Here is a 19,095-nt window from a genome sequence, read left to right on the forward strand (position 1 = left end):
TGACATTGTGCGTATGTTGCCCGTCGTCGCTGGAATGGGATTGGGATTGGGGTGACGGCGGGGGGCAGGTCGCCCCTTGGCCATGTGTCACACATCCGCATCCGGTGTTTGGCATTGGCATTAGGTCTCCTCTTTCCCCTCGCCGACAGTCGTTTGCCGTTTCCGGCATGCGACTCTTTTATACCGCCGCTTTTATTTGCTGTGTGCACTTTTCAGCTCCTGCCCTCTCTGGCTGATTTTTGTTTCATATTTTGCTCGCTGGCCTTTTGCATAGTGTGCGGCCGACGTTTAGCTTTAAGTGTGCCAAATGCCATAAATTTCACTTTGTCAGCGTCTTTGATCGCCCAAGCCCCAATCAGGCAGTCATTGTGGGGCATTGAACAGGACTTGGCTGGCGCAGAAAGCTTAACTGTCGTGGGGCACTCGGGAATAAATGAGCCTCTTGTAGGTTTTTTACATATATGCCAAATTATTCTGTGTTTTTTCGTGTCATGCAATTTCAAAGACTTTCACTCTTAGAATATACCGCATATACCGTATAAAATTCGTATACATAATGTGCTTATGAACTTGAACTGGTCGTAGACAAACAAATTAGTTTCCTTAACTTTGAAGACGGCCTTTTTGTTCATTCTTCTAAATTTGAGATACATGCTCGTTCCTTTCTTTTATTAAAACAACGGCTCGAAAAGTTTTTCCGGCCTTCAAGTTCAAATTGCACCTATCATGTCCGTAACGAGAATGAGAGTCAGTTCCTGTGTATGAAGTGCTAATTTGCTGTCGTGCGCACATAAAAAATGACAGCCTTAGTTGCCAAAATGTTTGAATTAATCACACATTTGTCAAAATTATTCAAATGTCTTTGCGGCGCAAGAGAAAGGGAATGAGTGTGTGTGGGCATGAATAGTTAATACGCATGTGGGGCCTTCAGTCGGTGCCGCCCCCTCAGATTTAGCCGCAGAGTGGTGTCTGTGTAATAAAGCTAATGAGTTTCTGCCATGTCTGGTGGAGTGTCGAGACTGAGGGGCTAATTCCCAGCTAGTCAGCATGTTCTATGCACTCGCAGTTACACGTTGGCTGCCATGCGGAATGGTTTTATTTCACACGATTATGGCATTCTGTTGTTAAGGATTTCCCACACACAAATGAAACAGCCACGCATTCTTAGGCCCCGTTTTGTTATTGTGGCGTACTTTTTCGCCCACGCAGTGGCTGTGCCAGATATTGCGTATACGCCACAGTGGCAGATAGCAAGGTTGCGTATACGCCACCGTGGCAGATACGAAATTCATTTAAGTCGAGCCAACAACACACAGACTATTAAACAGAACTCGATCTGCAACAGATTCGCGTTAATGTTTCATAAATGCTAAGAGCAACACATTTAAATTCTTTCTCCATTTAAGTTTTTAATTACACTTAGCCGGCGAAGCGCACGGCAGCAACAGGAATGAAAATGGAAATGAAAATGGGTAGCAGACGAGGACGACGATGAAGATGGGGATGGGGATGGGGATGGGGATAGGGATGAGATCCTTTAATAGGCGACGCGGCATTTTGTCGCCGGCATCGTTGCTTAATCCTTTAGCGGCATATTTTCCAGCGCACCGTGACTTAATGAGGCGCTTTTCCATGCCGAGCACGCGGCTCGTCCTTCCACGCCCGATGCCAAACAATGCGGATCCTTCCGGGAAAAGTGTGATTCTAAGCCATCAGACATACACCTCTTATCAGTTGCATTTACGGCGGGGCAGGCGTTAATGTGGCATCGCATTTAGTTGGTAACGCAGGATGCCTAAGCCTCATTTGTGTGCCAAAAAGTGTGCGAATTTAATTTTCCAACAGGAAATTAATTTCGCTTCCTCTATGAAATTATTCTGGTGGACCAAGTTAAATTGTCAAAAATTAAATCGCAAACTAGATTGATATCTTTGCATTAGCTGATTTCCATAAATATTTAGATACTCACAGTTTGCAATTGCCAATTTCTTTCTTGCCAATTACCTTCGAGTGTTTTGCCCAGAGCACTCTATTCATATTTATCATTTTCGTTAAGTGAGAATTAAATTCGATTTAATGAGTATTAACTGACCTATGGCATTTATCAACTCCTCTCAAGCTTTTTCAATTGATATTCTGCTAAATTTATTCAAAACCCTAGCTCAAGGCGCATTCTGAACTGTTTGTGTTGGCAAATCGAGCGACTTGACTGGCTGGCACAAATCAAACACGGACTGCAGGCAGATAGCTTTGCTCCATCGCATACTGGCATCGCATCGCATCGCATCGCCATGGCAAACAATTTACCTCGGGTCTTAGCCTACATTATTTGTTTGCCTTGCTTTCCTGCGCTGGCTTTCAGACTTTTCAGACTTTTCAGCTGATGCAGCTGCAGCTTAGTAATTCTCAGTTGTTTTCCTTTAATGTAATTTCATCGTTTTATGGACAGGATGGGCTGGCAAAGGTCGGTCGCGGTGGCGAAGGTCGCCAGTGAACTGATTCAATACAACTGAAATAAAAAAGAAAAAAAACGTCTGTACACAAAGATCTCCGCTGAGAGCTCTGGTTTTTTTGTTTAGGGAATTTCCGGCAGAGATATTTAAGCTTTCAATACTTTTTAGGCAACCCTCTGTGTTGATCTAGTGTCTGCATGTTGCTGCAGCACCAAGAGTTGAATTTAATTTAATTTCCCTTCTCGAGCTCGACCTTTTGTTGCCTGCTTGTTTATTTGTGCGAATCGAAGGGTGCGGAGGGCAGAGGCCAAGTGGATGCAAGTTTGTGGCCACGTAGTAGCCAATCCAGCCACTCAAAGCCAAATGAAGTGTTAACGCCGAAAGTGCCAGGAGCAGTTGGTTGCCAACTGTCGCATCCGGTGCGTTTGTTGTTTTTCTTGCTGGGAGCAAAAATGCGGGGCCACAAATGAAAATCGATGGCATGGCACAAAAAAAAAGCAGGGGCAGGAGAAAATAAAGCAAAATGCAAACTAAAATCCCCGAATGAGTCGATTGTGGCGACGATGGTGAAGTGGCGTGACGGAAATCGGCGATGCCACATCCGATTTCCCCGCCTTCCATTTTCCCGGTGATGCCGGAAAGGCGTGCCAACATTTTCCGGTGTCGCCGCATTTCGCATATATGCAATTCAATCTGAATCCCACTCAATCGGTCTATGTTATTTGTTTTATTTATGTTCGCAGATGGTCAGCGCACCAGGTGATGTGATTGGAAACAAGCGAAGCTAAGTGCATCCCATAGCCATTGCCAATTTGCGAGCTCAGCGGCTGTCTCGATGGCTTGCCGCGGCTCCGAGAACAAATAGCGCATATCTGTGACCCGAGAGCCATGTTCGATTGAATGCGGCAGCAGCAGCAGCACCAGCACGAATCTGCAACACTGCAGCAGCAACAGCGGCATCAGCAGCATCCGCAGCATCAGCAGCAACAACAGCAGCAAGAGCAACACCAACGAGCAACATGTTGACCACCCACCATCTGCACCACCTGCACCACCATCGCGGCAGTACGGCCGTGGAGCTGGACAAGATCACCAACCTGAATACGGTAGGTCGAGGGGTTCCTTACCATTATGAACGATTTTTTAATGATATTTATGGTATATATCTATATCTACATAATAAAATGATAGCTATCCGAAATAAAACCTATGAACTTGAAGACTAGAAGGTAGAATCAAATACTTTAATCGTTTAATGTACTGAGCTAAAAATCTAAGAAATGTCACATTTGCTAAAAGTAATTTATGTATTTGTTAAATCGCCTTAAAGTGAAAAGGCCAAGCTGTCTAGTCTGTGCGAAGGCATCAGTAACTCTGCTTTCCGAACTCACAGTCCGAACGCTTGATTGCATTTGAAAAGATAAATTCTGGCAAAGAGCGAAACCAATTTAGCTTGTTCCCAAACTTGCAAACCCCAAACGATTGCCAAATTGCATTTGCTTTCCCAAGGAATTCTTTTGCACTTCAAAATTCGAAGAGTTTGGCTTCTGGCTGCGTGACCTTTCGGAAAAAATGCATGGTCGCCTTTCGGCAAATGAAGACAAGCACTAATGAATGCCGACTGCAATTCATCAGTTTAAGCTGCAGTAAAATCGTGCTTCGGAAAATGAGCTAATAAAGTTGCCTGCGATTTTTCGAAGTGTAGTGGCGCAGCTTCCGCGGCAGAATAATAATAACAAGATTGAGTGGAAAACAAGTTTATGGTTTGCATGTGAAGGAAGTTAGTTAAGAGCAGACCACCCATTGCATTACCAGCTGATGGAAATTAATGAAAGGATTGCATTAAGTGAAAGTGGGCGGTGGGTGGTGTTAGGTGGTCAAGCGAACGTGGCTCACTTGACCAAACACAAAAGTTCTCTAGCAGCTAAATGAGAAATGTTTTTGAGAAAAATTCGGGGGAAGTCGGCTGGAGTGGCAGCGAAAAGGAAAATGTGAAACACGTTTATTGCCATTCATTATATTCTCGCGAGCTGTTGCGCAAAGTAATGAAGTTCTTTTATACGAGGCAGTTCTCCTTTCACAGGACACGCACAGAGCCACGCCCACCCAAACTACGACCTCGGCACTGAAACAAATATTCCAGTAACTTCTACACCATCTAGTGTTTCTACAATACAGTATGTTGACTAAAAGATAAAGCACATAAACTTGGGCTTGACAAAGCAGTCTACCTTTGTTGTATATTTGAATGTACAATTTATTTAAGCATTGATTTCAGCACTTTGGTGTGCAGTTTTTCTCAGTGTGTCAGCATGTTTTCGCTTTTAAAAACACTCGATGAAAGGGGGAGAGTGACTAGCGATGATGAGGAAAGACCGTGAAGTCTCCCCCAGTTTTAGCTTAAGAAAAATGGCTCGCGTCTTGGTCTAGAGTGGAAATAATAATTTCGGGTTTGGCCACTGCAGTTTTTCATGGAGCTTGGAGCAGCGGGAAGCACTGCCCAAAAAGAACTACAACCAATTTTCATTAAATGAGCACTCCCACACTCAACAGCCGCCAATATGTCTTCATTAATTCTGGAATAATGTATGGCATGTTTGCTCAGACATTTAGTCGACCCTGTCATTGGGGCTGCTCTTCTGTCTGCGTGGCTCTCGGTTTTTGGGGGCTTGGGACCGCAGGACCTCAATAAAAACTGAAAACTTGTGCTTAACTTTAGCGACGAGCATTTGTCTCCATTGCGTGGGGCTTGTACGTATGTATGTGGTTTGAAGACCAAATAAATTTGAGGGCGAAAGTTGCGCAATAAAAAGTCCTGGCCAAACAAAGGATCGTGTTCAAGGTCCTGGGCCAGATTCTCCGCCTTGTGTCACTCCCAATACGGCCGAAAGGTATCCGTCGATTGTCAGTCGGCTTGATTGATAATGTAAACCGAGGCGCTCAGCACACACTCCGACCATTTGGTCGGTCCTTTGGTCCTTTGGTCCTTTGGTCCTTCTCCTGGCTGCCACCCAACTCAACATCGCCGTAATCGCCGGCCATTGAGACCCACTCCTCGTCAAGGAGCAAATAAAAGTCCGTCTGGTTCCGGAGCGAGCATCTTATCGATTTTGCGGATTACACATTTTTGTTATCACTTACGCAAATGACCCGAATGGCCGATGCAATTGCCGCCTAGATGGGAGTTTTCTTTGCAAATGAAAATGTTGGGTTACGCGAGATATAAAAAGGTTCCTTCCTTTTCGAGTATAGCTTTAAGAACTTAAGCCACCCGCAGCCCTGTAAGGTTTTTAATAATTTCCCTAAATGTATAGATTAAAATAAACGTTTTTAGATGAACTATTTATTTGTTTTTATGGGAACAGTGTAGGAACAGTTAAATACAATAATTATAATCTTAGTTCAGATCCTTTTGTAATGGCCAGCAATTGCGAAACCGCAACGGTGTTGCACGTGATCTAAGCAGGGGCAGGCAGCCGAGTCCAAATTGCTTTCTGTGGCAGCAGGAATCGAATTCGGAGGGGTCGTTGGTTGACGAGGGTCAGGGGCTCTCATCACCGTCACTTTGCCGCAGTTATGCTAGTCGCTGGTTGTTCTAGACACTTCTTTTCCTTTATTGCTGCTGCTGGCCGAGTGGGGCTTTGTGGCTAACACCAAAGTCCCTGGTTGCGCCACACATACACACACTCCTCTCCCTCTTATCCCCATATACCTCTCATGGGACCATTCGATATTGGCCGTGTGTGTTGCACATCTGCGGCATTGTGATGTTTTCGATGCTGCCCTCTGTTTTCGCCTGCTGCAAGTTGTTACCAAGCCAAAGGACACTGAAAAAAACGTGTAACTTTCTGTTAAACACATTGTGAAGTAGTGTATTTAATTCCAATTCTTATCGAAGAAAACGGAATTGGTTAAATAAATTGCAATTGGTCATGATTGAAATGGTTTCTGTATATTTGAAGTGGCATTGTGCATTTCTTTCTCTGTAAGCCGATTTGAAAACCCTGTCGGACATTCATACACTGTAACGAACCTTTGTTTGGCCAAGTGGTGGCGGAGTGGGAGTGCGGGGTTAAAGGTCGACTGCTGAAAGGACAGTTGGCTAGTTGCCTGCTTCCTGCGATTGCCTGCTTCCACCGCCGACCCCCCGCCAGTTCGATAGTAATTATTCTACAGTTCAACTTGTTGGTTGAACTGGCTAATGCGTTTTGGCATTGCACTCTGTAAGCTTGGCCCCCAGTCCGCCCGCAATTGTTCCATGTGGGCGTGGCAGTTGCTGGACATCAACAGATGTGGCTGTGGATGTGAATGTGAAAAGTGTAGAAAGCGCATTAGCGGCAGCGCGTTATCAAAGTTTTTACAGCTTGTGTTGCAAATGGTGCGTGATATTTATTGGCTGAGAGGAGTGCATCTGCTGTTTCTGCGAAATGAAAACGGAGAATTACTATTATCCTGGCCATAAATATTCCCAGCAATGTAAGGCTAAAACTTTTTGCATTTTAAACTTTTCTTCAAATTTGTGCAGAGTGCTTGTCCAAGTACAAAGTGTTGCATGTGGACATTATTTTTTCATTGCCCGCGGCAAATGCATTCTTCAGCTATTCCAAAACAAACTCTAACACATGCCACCGCCCACACACTCTCTTCATTATGAAAACGCTGTCTTTGTCTTTGTTGGTTCGCCCCTTTTGTATTGCAATTTTAATTTCCGCTTTCACTTTGTCTAGATTCAGTTTTGCTTGTCGTCGTTCGCTTTTGTGTGTTGGCTGCTTTCCTTACCCACCACCCACACCACCCATCTTATGCCATCTTTCTACCCGCGGGCTTTCTTTGTCTTGTTCTTGGCATTGTGGCATTTGCGTTTTTGCTGATTTACACATTTGGGAAATGAGGGAAGGAGTGGGAGTACGTTTTTTATGGCAAGCGCAGCACGTATGTGCACTGGGAAAAACTACTCAAGATTTCCAATGAGTATGCAGCATATTTAATAGAAGCGTTATTTTTACTTATTTGGTATTGGTCTCTCATAGAAACTTTCTGACAAAAAGAGCAGCTAAATTTCTGTGGATAACGTTTACTTTAACTTCGCTGCACATGGCACTTGGCATGTGGCACGTAGAACGCGTGCAGTTTCTGCTTTCGTTTCCTTTTGCTGCACTAAGCGCGCAGATGTTTTTCAATTTTCCGCCTCAACTGTTGACGCAAAAGTAGTTGCAAGTGGTTGGCAGTCGGGGGATTGGTGAAACAACGTGGCCAGTCCAGTTCCGCATGGATATGCATATTCATATGCAATGTGGAATGATAAGGGGATTCTCCCTACAACTTGTTACTAGTCTACACGCTGCATCACAAGGCGGCACAACTTTTGTGGCACACTTTTTAGCTGGTGCGGCTGTTATGAGGCACTGCTTTCATTACTGACCAAATGGAGCGCCAAGTGCGCCGGGGGAATTGAATACATACGAGTATATCCCAGTCATATGTACATACATATATATTGGGTTGGTGTGTGAGTTTGGCCAGGTAATTTCCGAAATGTGCTCGGGCTTTTTTCGCATTTGTATTATTTGCCGTTTCGTTGTCTTTGTTGTTGCACAGGGACTCGACTCTGGTTTAGCGCCGCTGTCGGCTGTCCCTTTTTATGCCAGCCCAAGGACCTTTGCCGCAGGACGAAGACGACAGGCGTTTACGTTTGGGATTTGCATGAGCTGCATGAACTTTTGCAGTGCCCATCCAAAACCAAAAAAAACACGCCCCCTTTTCCGGCAGTGAAAGCCCTGCGTTGTCTCTTTATGTCTGCCGAGATTTAAGCGTCATATAAAATTTATGCGTGTGGCTTTTATGAGCTTATACCTGTGCCTCACTTGCCGTTGTTTTATGGGAGCCACTGTCCTTGGCCGACCGGCGAAAAAACCCCAAATAATTAGGCTGCAACGCAGACGTTATTTCGTGGGGTTTCCAGTGAGCTGTGTCTTATTTAAGTATTTAATGAATTATAGTCAGGTCACATAGGGCTTAGCCTTTGAACCCAAAATGCTAGCACTAAAATAAGAAAATTGTATTTCAGGCAAATGTGTTTTATTCATCTACCTTTGCCCTACATTGCACCATATGATTTCCTTTTTGCCCTTTTTCCAATCCTTTCGCAGAGCCCTTTTTCCTGAGCAGGCACAATTTGATTTTCTGCTTAAAATTAACCCTGATTCCCCATCGATTCTGTCTTGTTCCTGTCAATATCACAACTGAAAGGCAAACAAGCAAGCCAAGCTGGGTTCCAAAAACAATACATCCAATCGAGTTGCCGACGAGGAGAGGGCAGCAACAGCTGATGGTGGAAAAGTTTCGGCTAGGCCCGAGCCAAGAGGAATGATTACAAAACCATGATCCCGCCCCCTTGGGCCCGCCCATTTATTGGAGAAAGTTTTTAAGGGTGGGAAGCGCCGCACTCACAGCACTTTCAATAAGCAATTTGGCTAAGTGCCCCGCCCCGCTACGCCTACGCCTCTCTTTGGGGCGCAGTCTTTGTGGCATTGTCAAGCCGATGCCATCAATATGACTAATCATGCATATATTTCATAAGGCTGCAAATCTTCCAGCCTCCCTCCTGATTTCTTCATCGGCACAGTCCTCAACGCACAGCTGTCGTCCCAAATTGAGTCAAGCCACAGAATTCACTTTGCGTTCGCCGGGGGCGTTTCAGGATTCGGGGATTCGAGGATTCGAGGATTATTAAAATTACGCATACGCCGCGTTTTAAATGAAGTGCGCGACCAGATGGGGGAGTGGATTTTGGGCGGGGACTGGTTGCGAAATGAGGTTGCCGGAGTCAACCATTAATATTTAAACGTGCCACTCGCATGCGTGTGTGCGTTGGATTTGTGGCAGCGGCTCGTGTGTGTGAGTGCAAATTAAGCTTATGACTGACTATGGAATTAACTTGGCGGCAGTAAGAGAATAAAAGCATATCGAAATTTATTTAAAAATAAATCGGTGAAATAGCAGTTTTAATTGGTCATAAGCCTACAAGGTGCTTTATGTATAATTATAATGCATAACAATATTGATATTAAAGCCAAAGCCAACCAACCAGAGCGCACACAGCGAATCAACATCACATCAAATTAACCAAATTAACCAAGAATGAGGAATTTAGTTAACAACAATTGACCTAACATATTTTCCAGCAGCAGCTTGACCCTTCTGCTTTTCCAAAAACAGGGCTAACCCACCCAAAAGCCATAAAAGTGAGCTCGAATAATCCTTTGCATTGCGGGCATTTTAATTTTTATGAGCCTGATTCCGCCGCTGGCGAAAGTCGATGGCGTCGGCCAAGGAATTAGGTCTCGATTGCTCGACTCATTGGCCGCCTCCATTTCGGCAATGGGCCGTAAAACTACAGGAGCAGCCTCCATTTTATCTGGCCAAGAATTTCCCAGAAATTTTGATGGGCCGACAACCCGGCTGGGTAAACAAATACATATATATTAAGTCCTTAGATGGGGTTGTGCATAAATTAAAATATCAAATGTGCTATGTGCCCGGGCTAATAGAGCTCTCGCATAATTTAAGCATCAGTCGCCACCGATGACCCTGATATGAATCGCTCATCCACACCCGCCAATCCGTGTGATTTCAGCTCATCGTGGAGATCAACAGCCATGTGGCGCTATTCCGGGACATGCTGATACACGTTGGCCAGGCCAAGGACTGCCCCGAGCTCCGGGAGAAGATCCGCAAGCTGCGTCGCACCTGCGTGGAGGCACTCAAGCACACCGCCCAGATCCTGATGCCCCAAGTCAAGAGGTGAGTGCGTAGCACAGTCCCTTTCGATTTCCATGTGCACGGGAAACAATCATTTAAGCACTACCAATATACTTTTTATTTCATTTATTATCAGAATTACGAAGCTCATAGATGTATATCCAGGGAGTACAGCAATTTTGTCCAGTGTAACTGAGCGAAGGACCCGCAAAGGGATAGATAGCATTAACATAAACATAAACAGCAACGTGTGTGTGACATTTGGGGCATATCCCTCATGTGGCTGTCCCTTCCTTATGGAAATGTATGCAAATCTAATTGCAGGCAAATTGGAAAGAGAAAAGCGGTTGGGTTGGGTTCAGAAAACATAAATAACAATTTGTTGGGCTCGGATTGAAGGTCCTTGGAATGCTTTCCAAAATGAGTTAGTGGCTGAGTTTGAAATTCAATTTCAAAGTGCTGCATAATTTATCAGAGCACTTCAACTTCCCGATCCCTTCAATCCGAAACGGCAAAAGCTAATAACATTTTTTCGAGCTGCCTCCGGTGCTCAGAGCATATTGGGTAATTTTTATTCATTAAACCTGATGAAAGGACCGTTGTGCTATTGTTTTTCTCATTTGTTTCGAAATAACAGCGAGCAAAGTGAAGGAAAAACTGCACAAATTTGGTTGAAAGCCCGCATCGAATGATGTGGCATTAGCTTCCATCAGTGCGATATCGATTTACTCTGGAGAACCCAGAAAGGCACAAAACTTGAACGTCCCTGTTGACTTTTTTGGGGCCTGTCTGTTTACCGAATTCAATTTATTGATTTATGCCTCCAAAAAGTTTCAAAGGCGAAATCCCTTGTGGATGCCACACATGTGCCATTATCGCACGCCTCCTTTTTCTTTTTTTAGTGAACATCTTGACGAGGAATTCACACACAATGCCATATTTGTAATTTCAGACATGGGGTATCTGTCAAATTTTTGTGTGAGGGTAGGAACTTTTTAAGCACACCACGCTGCCATATGACAATGTGATTTATTATCGAGCAGAGGCTTTAAATGTCACTCTGAAGTGAGAAATGTCAATATAACGAGACGAGCATTCGCATCAGCCTTCTGTCCATCCGCACTACACATTCGACTGGGTAAAGTGCAGAAAAATGAAGAAAAAGCGGAACCAGAGACAGTTAAATTGATGATTGCCTGCAGTCGGCCAGGGACAAAAACCAGAAAAGGGGGCAATGGGAAGATTTCAATTAATTTCTGCTTTATTGACACAAATGAACGACACGACGAGCAGTCAGCCTCACATTCTTCATTTCCTCGCAGAGCCACCGTTTGCAGATAGGCGCACATGGCGTATGAGTGACGACAATGAATTAGCGCTGCAAAAAAGCCGCCAGCTCGAGGACTCAAAGTTAAATTGAAAGTCAAAGTTCAATAAAGCAAAAAGTATGCTCTCCGAAAATGAACAAAGCAAATGGAAGGCACCGTGAGGTTGGGTAGAAACTTTAGTGGCAACTTGGCAATGACAGAGCCAAACTTTCTGACAATATTTCGATGTTTGTTGCTGTTTTATGTTTTGTAAACACATGCATGACCCATGTGCGACAGCCAAAGTCACAACAACTCGGTGCTACTGTCCCATATCCCATAAAGAGGAAAAAGTAAGAAAAGCAAGAACGCCATGGGAAAATAAATACTTAAAGTTTGCTGTTTTGCCGTAAGGAATATGTCAAGTCTTTCTGTTAAAGAATGAATATAGTCGTTGAAGCTTTTTAAACGAATTATACCTGCACCTAAACCAGAAATGGAAAAGTTCTGATTTATTTAATGATGGAAATTAGGCATCCAGAGCTCGGATTAAATTAAGCAATATTTCTGAGAGCTTTGTGAAATGTTTTTACATTTTTCTGTTTGTGTTAGATCACCGCAAACTAAACATTCATAATAGCAACTCAAATATGCCCCTCGAACTTGGCTTTTAGAACAAATACATTTACCATTTAGCCCCAACTTTTGTGGTTTGGCTGGCCAAACAAGACGACAAAGTTGTGATACCTTGCGGCCACCCAAGGCAATGAAATGGCATTCCCCTACGAAAAGGGGAGTGCTGAGAAAAATCAGCCAAGACCTATGAGACTACCTTGGAGCAGACACTCTTTGAGGCGTTTTCCCAAGTCATGGCTATTTCCATTTCCATTCACATTTCCACTAAGATTCTCAGATGGCGGCAGCACTTTGCCGACTGCCTTGAGTGACTGATAGTTGTTTGCCTGTTTGTTTGTCCAACTCGCACTTATACATGTCCTGAAGATACACTCGGAGAAAATCAATACCAAGGCGCTAGTCAGCTGTAATCTGAAACAGCAAAAGAATTTATAGTCTGCCTTCAGGCAAAGGGATAAAACCTTTGGATTTTCCCCAGCAGTATTTGAGCCTATTGCTGCTGAATCGCAGTGTATCTTATATAGCACATGTATATCCTTGGAGGCGACGTTCGGTCCATTTCGCCGTGTTTGCGTTTGTGTTCATGTTATCTATCCATCTGTCTATTTGCCTGCGCTTACTTCGCATTTGTTCTGCTGTTTGCCTTGTAGTTATGTGCAGTTGTTTGTTGTTGCTAAATTACTGGCGCTGCCTTTGTTTTAGCTGCTCGGTTCCTCCTGTTTTGACAGCCAAGTTAGTCAACAGAGTCCTCGGGGGCAGGACGAGGTCCCACTCCACGCAATCCATCCCCATACCCATGGTGCTGCCTTAAACGCATTTCCGCTGCAAATATTATTACTCGGACTGCTCTGCCTGCCACATCCTTCGTCCTGCGTCCTTCGCTGCTGCACGGAAAACACAATCCGACAATTGCCCAGAGAGTCCGCCGGGTGAACATAACACAAGGATTCAGACCTCCGGGGACGGCCCCATCAAAGCCAAAGCCAAAGCCAATCTCATAGACGTCGTCGATGGCGTTGTCTGCGGCTGTGTCGGAAATTTTATGTTTCCTGCAACTGCCACTGCCACAGTGGATGAGAGTTAAGAATATATTTCAAAAACTTATGCATTTATTACTTGTGTTTTTTGTTTAATATACAACACTTACGCTTTTACGTGTTTCGTAATATCTGGGGAAACCCTTCAAAACTCAGTAAAAAATGATATTTTTATGCCTTGATTGGTAATATTGCCCATATCCTTTGGCATCCCATGGTCCTTGCTGTGCTGCATTGTTTTATTGTCGCTGTCGGCTACTTCGTTCATTATTTCGACACTTGATGCCGGCTTCCCTCGCCGGATGGCCAACTCGGAGGAAGACTCGGTGTTCTGTGGTCATGTTTGTGAAAATGACAGCAAATTATGGAGGACAGGGAGGCAGTGGCTAGAGTTACACAATTAGGGAGAGCTCGTCACGTAAAGTGTGGCAATTTTAACAGCTCCATACAGCTGCAGTTAATAACTTCGATTGGGCAGCGCGTTTTATGAAGGCCAGTTCCTTCACCATTCCGTTCAGTCTTCTGCGCTGAATTTCCTCGGGTCTAGCGAGGGAATAAAAAATACTTCAGTGTTATTTGCAATAAATGAATATTACGTCCGAGCTGTAATCAAGACCATCTGCTGACAATGGTCTGCCCATTTTTTCTTCGGTTTGCCCTTCGCTTTTATTTATTTTTTTGCTGCGATGCTCGGATGCTTGGATGCTTTGCAGATTTGGTTCCTTTGCTCCAAACTTATTATTGCCGTTTTCTGGGTGCGGTGCTGGCGAAAATGACCCACGTTAATGTCCGCGCTCCACAATCCAGGAAAGATGGAATGATGGGATAATCGGAGCGGGAGGTCATTAAAACATTGCCCTTTGCCATTTACAACTTGCAGTTTTTCAAGGAAATCGCTTGGCATTAATTTGATTACGATTTGAGACATTAAAGTCGCACTCCTCTCTTCGTAATTTCTGGCATAAATGCTGATGTGTGATAGTAAAATATTAATGGGGTATTACGAGAGATCATAACCGGATGATTATGAATTTACCATGCCGGCGAATTTGTATACGTTAATTGGGGATTTCGCAATTCATTCAGATGCTCAAATGTTAACATTTATAGGATTTTGGTATTTAAACGTAATTTGAAATATATTTTTGGCATGGATAAACTTTAGGTGATCCAAAACAACGTCTTCTAAGCCTACATTTTCGTTCGCTCCCCTAACAAATAACTTTTCCGTGAGTAAGGAACCCGAATCTAAATCACTTTATGCTGAATCCCCTCACACCGAAACTCCACTTTAGATTCACCTTGGGGAAGATTAATTCGCAATTTATTTGCTTTAATGCCAGTCGTGGGGTGAAATCAGAAGACATGGCAACACTTTCTGGATTTGGCTCCCCTGTGAAAAACATATTTTTCATTTTCAGCTCCGTAGAGTTTGGGCTATGCAAAAGCAATTTGCAAATTGAATTTATTCCTGTGTAGCTGCAAATATGTTTATGGCAATTTATATTTGTGTCCCACTCCGTAGATTCGCCCAGTTTTGCCTTCCTAATTGCCCCAACTGTGTTCCTCGTGCTGCTAAAACTGAAATTAATGTCAACTAAGCAGCAATTTGCGAACCCACTGTAAATTCTGTGAATTCTGAGTGTTTTCTAAATGAATTATGCCACAGCGAATGCTGCAGAGCGGTATCTGCTATTATATACATTTTCGTAATGGTAATTTCGTTGAATTAAAATGTCGTTGTGCTGCTGATCGTGGAATTAGAATTTAATTGCCCACGTTAACTTACAGAAGTTAACCTCAAGAAAACATGTTAAGCACTTTAAATTTTAACTTTCAGTAGAGTCTATGAAGTAGCAACTTTTAAATCAAAAACGTTTTTTATCTCTACCGGTTATTGTGTTACATATTTTATATCGAACTGATGTCAATGCCAACACTTTTTTCCGAATGAGAATTATTTTTCCAACAAGGGAAAAATGTGAATGCCGTGGCCTGATAAAATATGCCTGAGTGTCTGGGTTTCCCCAGAAAAACCAATTGTTACTTCGACGGGAGCAGCTGAGCCCAGATACAACCATCTAGGATGGCCTTTAAAAGTTGGCGGAAATGAATTAGTTTGTCGCCAGTTTACGACCCCCACTCTCGACCCAAAGAAATGTCATAAAATCATATAAATTTCATTTCACAATTTCCGCATGCAATTTGGCGTGCCACAAATGCGGCTCATACCGACTGCGGCATGCCACTCCAGTACCATATTCACTCGGATATCGGAAATCGGAACACAGAGCTGGGTGCTCGGTGCTCCGTGCTCGGTGCTCGGTGCTCGGAATCCGATGTTCACGTTACCTTGCATGGCTCCCATTGTTTTAACCCTTCCATTTCTGCTCTTTGCAGCGCCATGGCCGATGGCATCCTCACCGACAACCCGCACTTGGTGCTCCTGTTCTACATGGCCCAGTTGTTCCTACGTGAACTTGTGAAAAGCTATCGCCTCATACAAGTCGTGCCAATGGATATGTCCGGCTATTATGGTAAGTTTAATTCAACACCAACGCCCAACGCACAGTGCCAACTGAAACCATGTTTCAGCTGTCGCCATTTCGATTTCGGGTCATTGCGATTTTGCTGTCGCCAGCAAATGTCAAAGTCAGCGAAGGACTTTGCCATAATTTGTAGTAAGTGCGGGAAACCAGTTCTGTTCCAGTGCATGGTCGTTATGGTGCTTTAATTATAATTACTCGGGCTTAACATGCTGAAATTGTAAATATGTGGGGAACTGGTGGATTTACTTGGGTTTACGAGCATAGGATTGGCTGCGTTTACTTCGCACTTCGCCTGCATTAAATGACCTCACTTCTGAATTATTTGCCAGCATTCCGAGTTTGACCTAACGAGGGTGTCGTTTCTTTGACATTGCCATCAGGGCAGCAGTCACTCAGTGCACGTTCAACAATTGTTTGGCATACTGAGGAGTCGGCCAGTGCAGCTGCGATTCAGGATCTGTGTGTCCTGGCTGTGATTGCCATTCTTTGGTCGTGTTTAATGTGCACGTGCGAGCGCAGAAATATGCAGAGCCAAACTTCGAACTGATTTGTCGCCAGAGTGACCGTGGGAAATGCCAGTGAATACAAATGGCAACGCAAATGCCAAATGCCAATTGCTGATCATAAATTCTTAAATTACCACCAACACAGCACTGGCACTGGCAATGGCACTGGTTTCTCACTGTCAACACGCGGCCAAATTTGGCCAGAATGGGTGGTAAATATTTACCAAAGCCACAGTGCCAGAGTGCCAGAGTTTCTGGCTCCGGGCCTCTGGATGCAGCAAATTTACAACGCACCCGCGCCCAACCGTGGGAACAAACAAATATCTGCAGTGCCATGAAAATGCCATCAGAGCAGAATAAGCAATAAAAAATGCAAAAATTGAAAACGTTTTTCCTGCCTGGTGTTTGGCTGTTATAATTACAAACCAAAATATGCGCAAAATCGACATGACAGTGCGATAGTATGTATGTGGCGATGGGATGACAGCTTTATGTGGACCTTTAATTATTGCCCTGCCAGCGAAAATACACTTCTTTCCAGGGTTTTTCGACAAAAAAGTGTTCGTTGCCAGTTCGTTCGTTGCAAGGGTTTTTGCACAATTTAAGCCAGAATTTATGTGGCTCACTTCTTGGACAGTCTTATAAAAACTGCAATATAAACGTATATACATCCGATTTAAAACCAATATACCCTCTAACGCAGCTGGTACCCTGCAACGAAATGGCAAACGATGGATGCTGGTCATGCATCCTCGATGAAATATGAATATTGCGCATACGCCGCATTGGCTGATCGAATAGATTGCAACGCACTGAGGCATGCAGCTCAGCAAGTTTCACTAAGTAATTAATTTGAATGCGTCTGATGAAGATTGATTGCTGATCCAATATTGATTGCAATCAATCAAACGGCCCATATCAAAGCAATGAAGACACTGTTGAACAAATAGATTATAGAAATACGCCAAACTTTCGGTCTAGATTGTGGACAGGAGGGTCGAGTAATTGGCAAACTTTGCATACTCGCACGCTTCCAAAAGTACATTATTAAATTTCCGTTCATTAAATTAGCAAATGTTAAAGTCGAAAGTTTATTTCGGTTACAAGCGGACAGACATCAAAGGGAGTCCCAAAATGAAAAGCGAATAGCGAAAAGCTAATGAAGCAGCAAAAGCAGGGAAATAAATAAAAAGCGGGAAATGCAAACGTCAAAGAAAAATGTTTGCATACAAATGAATGAAACAAATAAATGCGGCTTCCGCTTTTTGCGGCCAAGTCAAACAACATGGTTTGTTTTATTGCCATTCCGGCTAAATGTTCTGCCCACAGCTTGACCCACTGCACCTTGGCTTATCACTTGGCTGCGATTTATCCCTTGGCTTCCATGTTTATTTCGTTTATTTTACTACTTTCAGAGAACCGAGCCGGGCCCTCGAACCTGGGCAATGTCATCAGCCAGATATTGTTGTGCAAACAGTTCACGCCCGACTTCAACGAGGAGGAATTATGCAGCATCACCAAGGATTCGCAGGACATCGCCGTGCTCCTGGCCGAGATGCAGGAGTACATGCCCCAGCACGAGGCGTACTTGGGTGAGTGGCTCCAACTGCGCATGCTCCCGCACTTCCGGGCTCCCAGTGGCCCGCCGGTGACTTGCCTGCACTTCCAGTGCCGTGCACTTTGGTATTTCGCCAAGGCCCGTCGAGCAAACAAAATTGTATAGCATACAAAAAAGGGCAAAGCTGCGCACAAAATATGGACAGGCTATTAGGGCTGCAGTGGTTTATTGCCACGCTCCTGGTAGATTTCCATAGTGTGTGCGAAAGTATCTGAAAAGATCGTAGTTAAACTAAGATGAAATGCCAAGGTTAAATTGCAGTATTGTTCTCTGCTCTCACCATGTGAGGGGTTACATATTTTCCCGCCGGATCCATTAATTAATCAAGCCAACTGTTTGCTCTTCCATGTGCTGTTCGCAGAACGCAACGCGGCACTGGACACAACTGGACCTTGGCAGGCCAAGCGGCGCCAGAACTACATCTGCAAGAACATGAGCCTGCTCTGCTGCGTCTCCAGGCCGAACTATCTCTGAGAGCAGGCGGATGGTGTGTAGTCCGATGCGGACTAGGAGGAGGAGGAGCCAGGATGCGAGCCAGTCACCGCACTCAACCACTACTTATATCAATTACTAGCGCCTAAGCTGAGCCTGCATACCCGTAGAGCAAATTCTAGATCTTAAGCCGAGGAGCGGAACACTCAATTAGCATTGTAAATTAATCAAAGGTCGACAGAGACATGTGTATAATCAAAGTTAATTATGCTGCATAAACAATATTAATGTAAAACCAATCACACAATATGGATGTGGTGAGTACGTTATAAGGACGCATAAGCATACATAGTGGAGCGCAGCCAGTTAAGACTTTTTAGGCCATTAAAATGTAGTCACTGTATAGACCCGAGCAAAACCACACACATACATTATCCGGAAATGGAAATGGAATGGTGTAACCCTGGAGTTAACACTAAGATTAGACAGAGGCTGGGCCGAGGATGTGAAGGGTGCTGGGAGCAAATGGCAGTTTAGAGGTAGTTGATAACGATGTAGCCTTCGTAATTAAGTTAAAAGCCTGGCCAGGCATGTGCTAAACAGAAGCAATAACAAACGTGTTACTCAAACAGAAATCTATGTATGTACAAGTATGTATATCTAACCAATTAGAAATGTAATTGAAATGTCTCTAGGTTTCCGTTTGTTCATTTCACGGTTTTCAATGAGAACTCTGCACAGTACCTAAAAACACAGCAACGTGTGACCAATGAAAACACAATTGAACCAGATCAAT

At 44.0% G+C, this 19,095-nt stretch overlaps 1 protein-coding gene across 1 annotated transcript in view; it reads left to right on the top strand.

The window, feature by feature from the left end:
* Window positions 1-18,756, top strand: part of LOC6543461 — a 30,000-nt gene extending 11,244 nt beyond the window's left edge. The window contains exons 2-6 of the mRNA XM_015159827.2: window positions 3,197-3,559; window positions 10,090-10,256; window positions 15,595-15,731; window positions 17,665-17,841; window positions 18,229-18,756. Of these exons, the coding sequence (XP_015015313.1) occupies window positions 3,473-3,559; window positions 10,090-10,256; window positions 15,595-15,731; window positions 17,665-17,841; window positions 18,229-18,341 (681 nt within the window). The 5' untranslated portion in view covers window positions 3,197-3,472 and the 3' untranslated portion in view covers window positions 18,342-18,756. The remainder of the gene's footprint in view (window positions 1-3,196; window positions 3,560-10,089; window positions 10,257-15,594; window positions 15,732-17,664; window positions 17,842-18,228) is intronic.
* Window positions 18,757-19,095: the final 339 nt, after the last annotated feature.

This window comes from Drosophila erecta, unplaced genomic scaffold (assembly GCF_003286155.1).
Source record: "Drosophila erecta strain 14021-0224.00,06,07 unplaced genomic scaffold, DereRS2 tig00000055-arrow-pilon, whole genome shotgun sequence".
Taxonomy (NCBI): Eukaryota; Metazoa; Arthropoda; class Insecta; order Diptera; family Drosophilidae; genus Drosophila; species Drosophila erecta.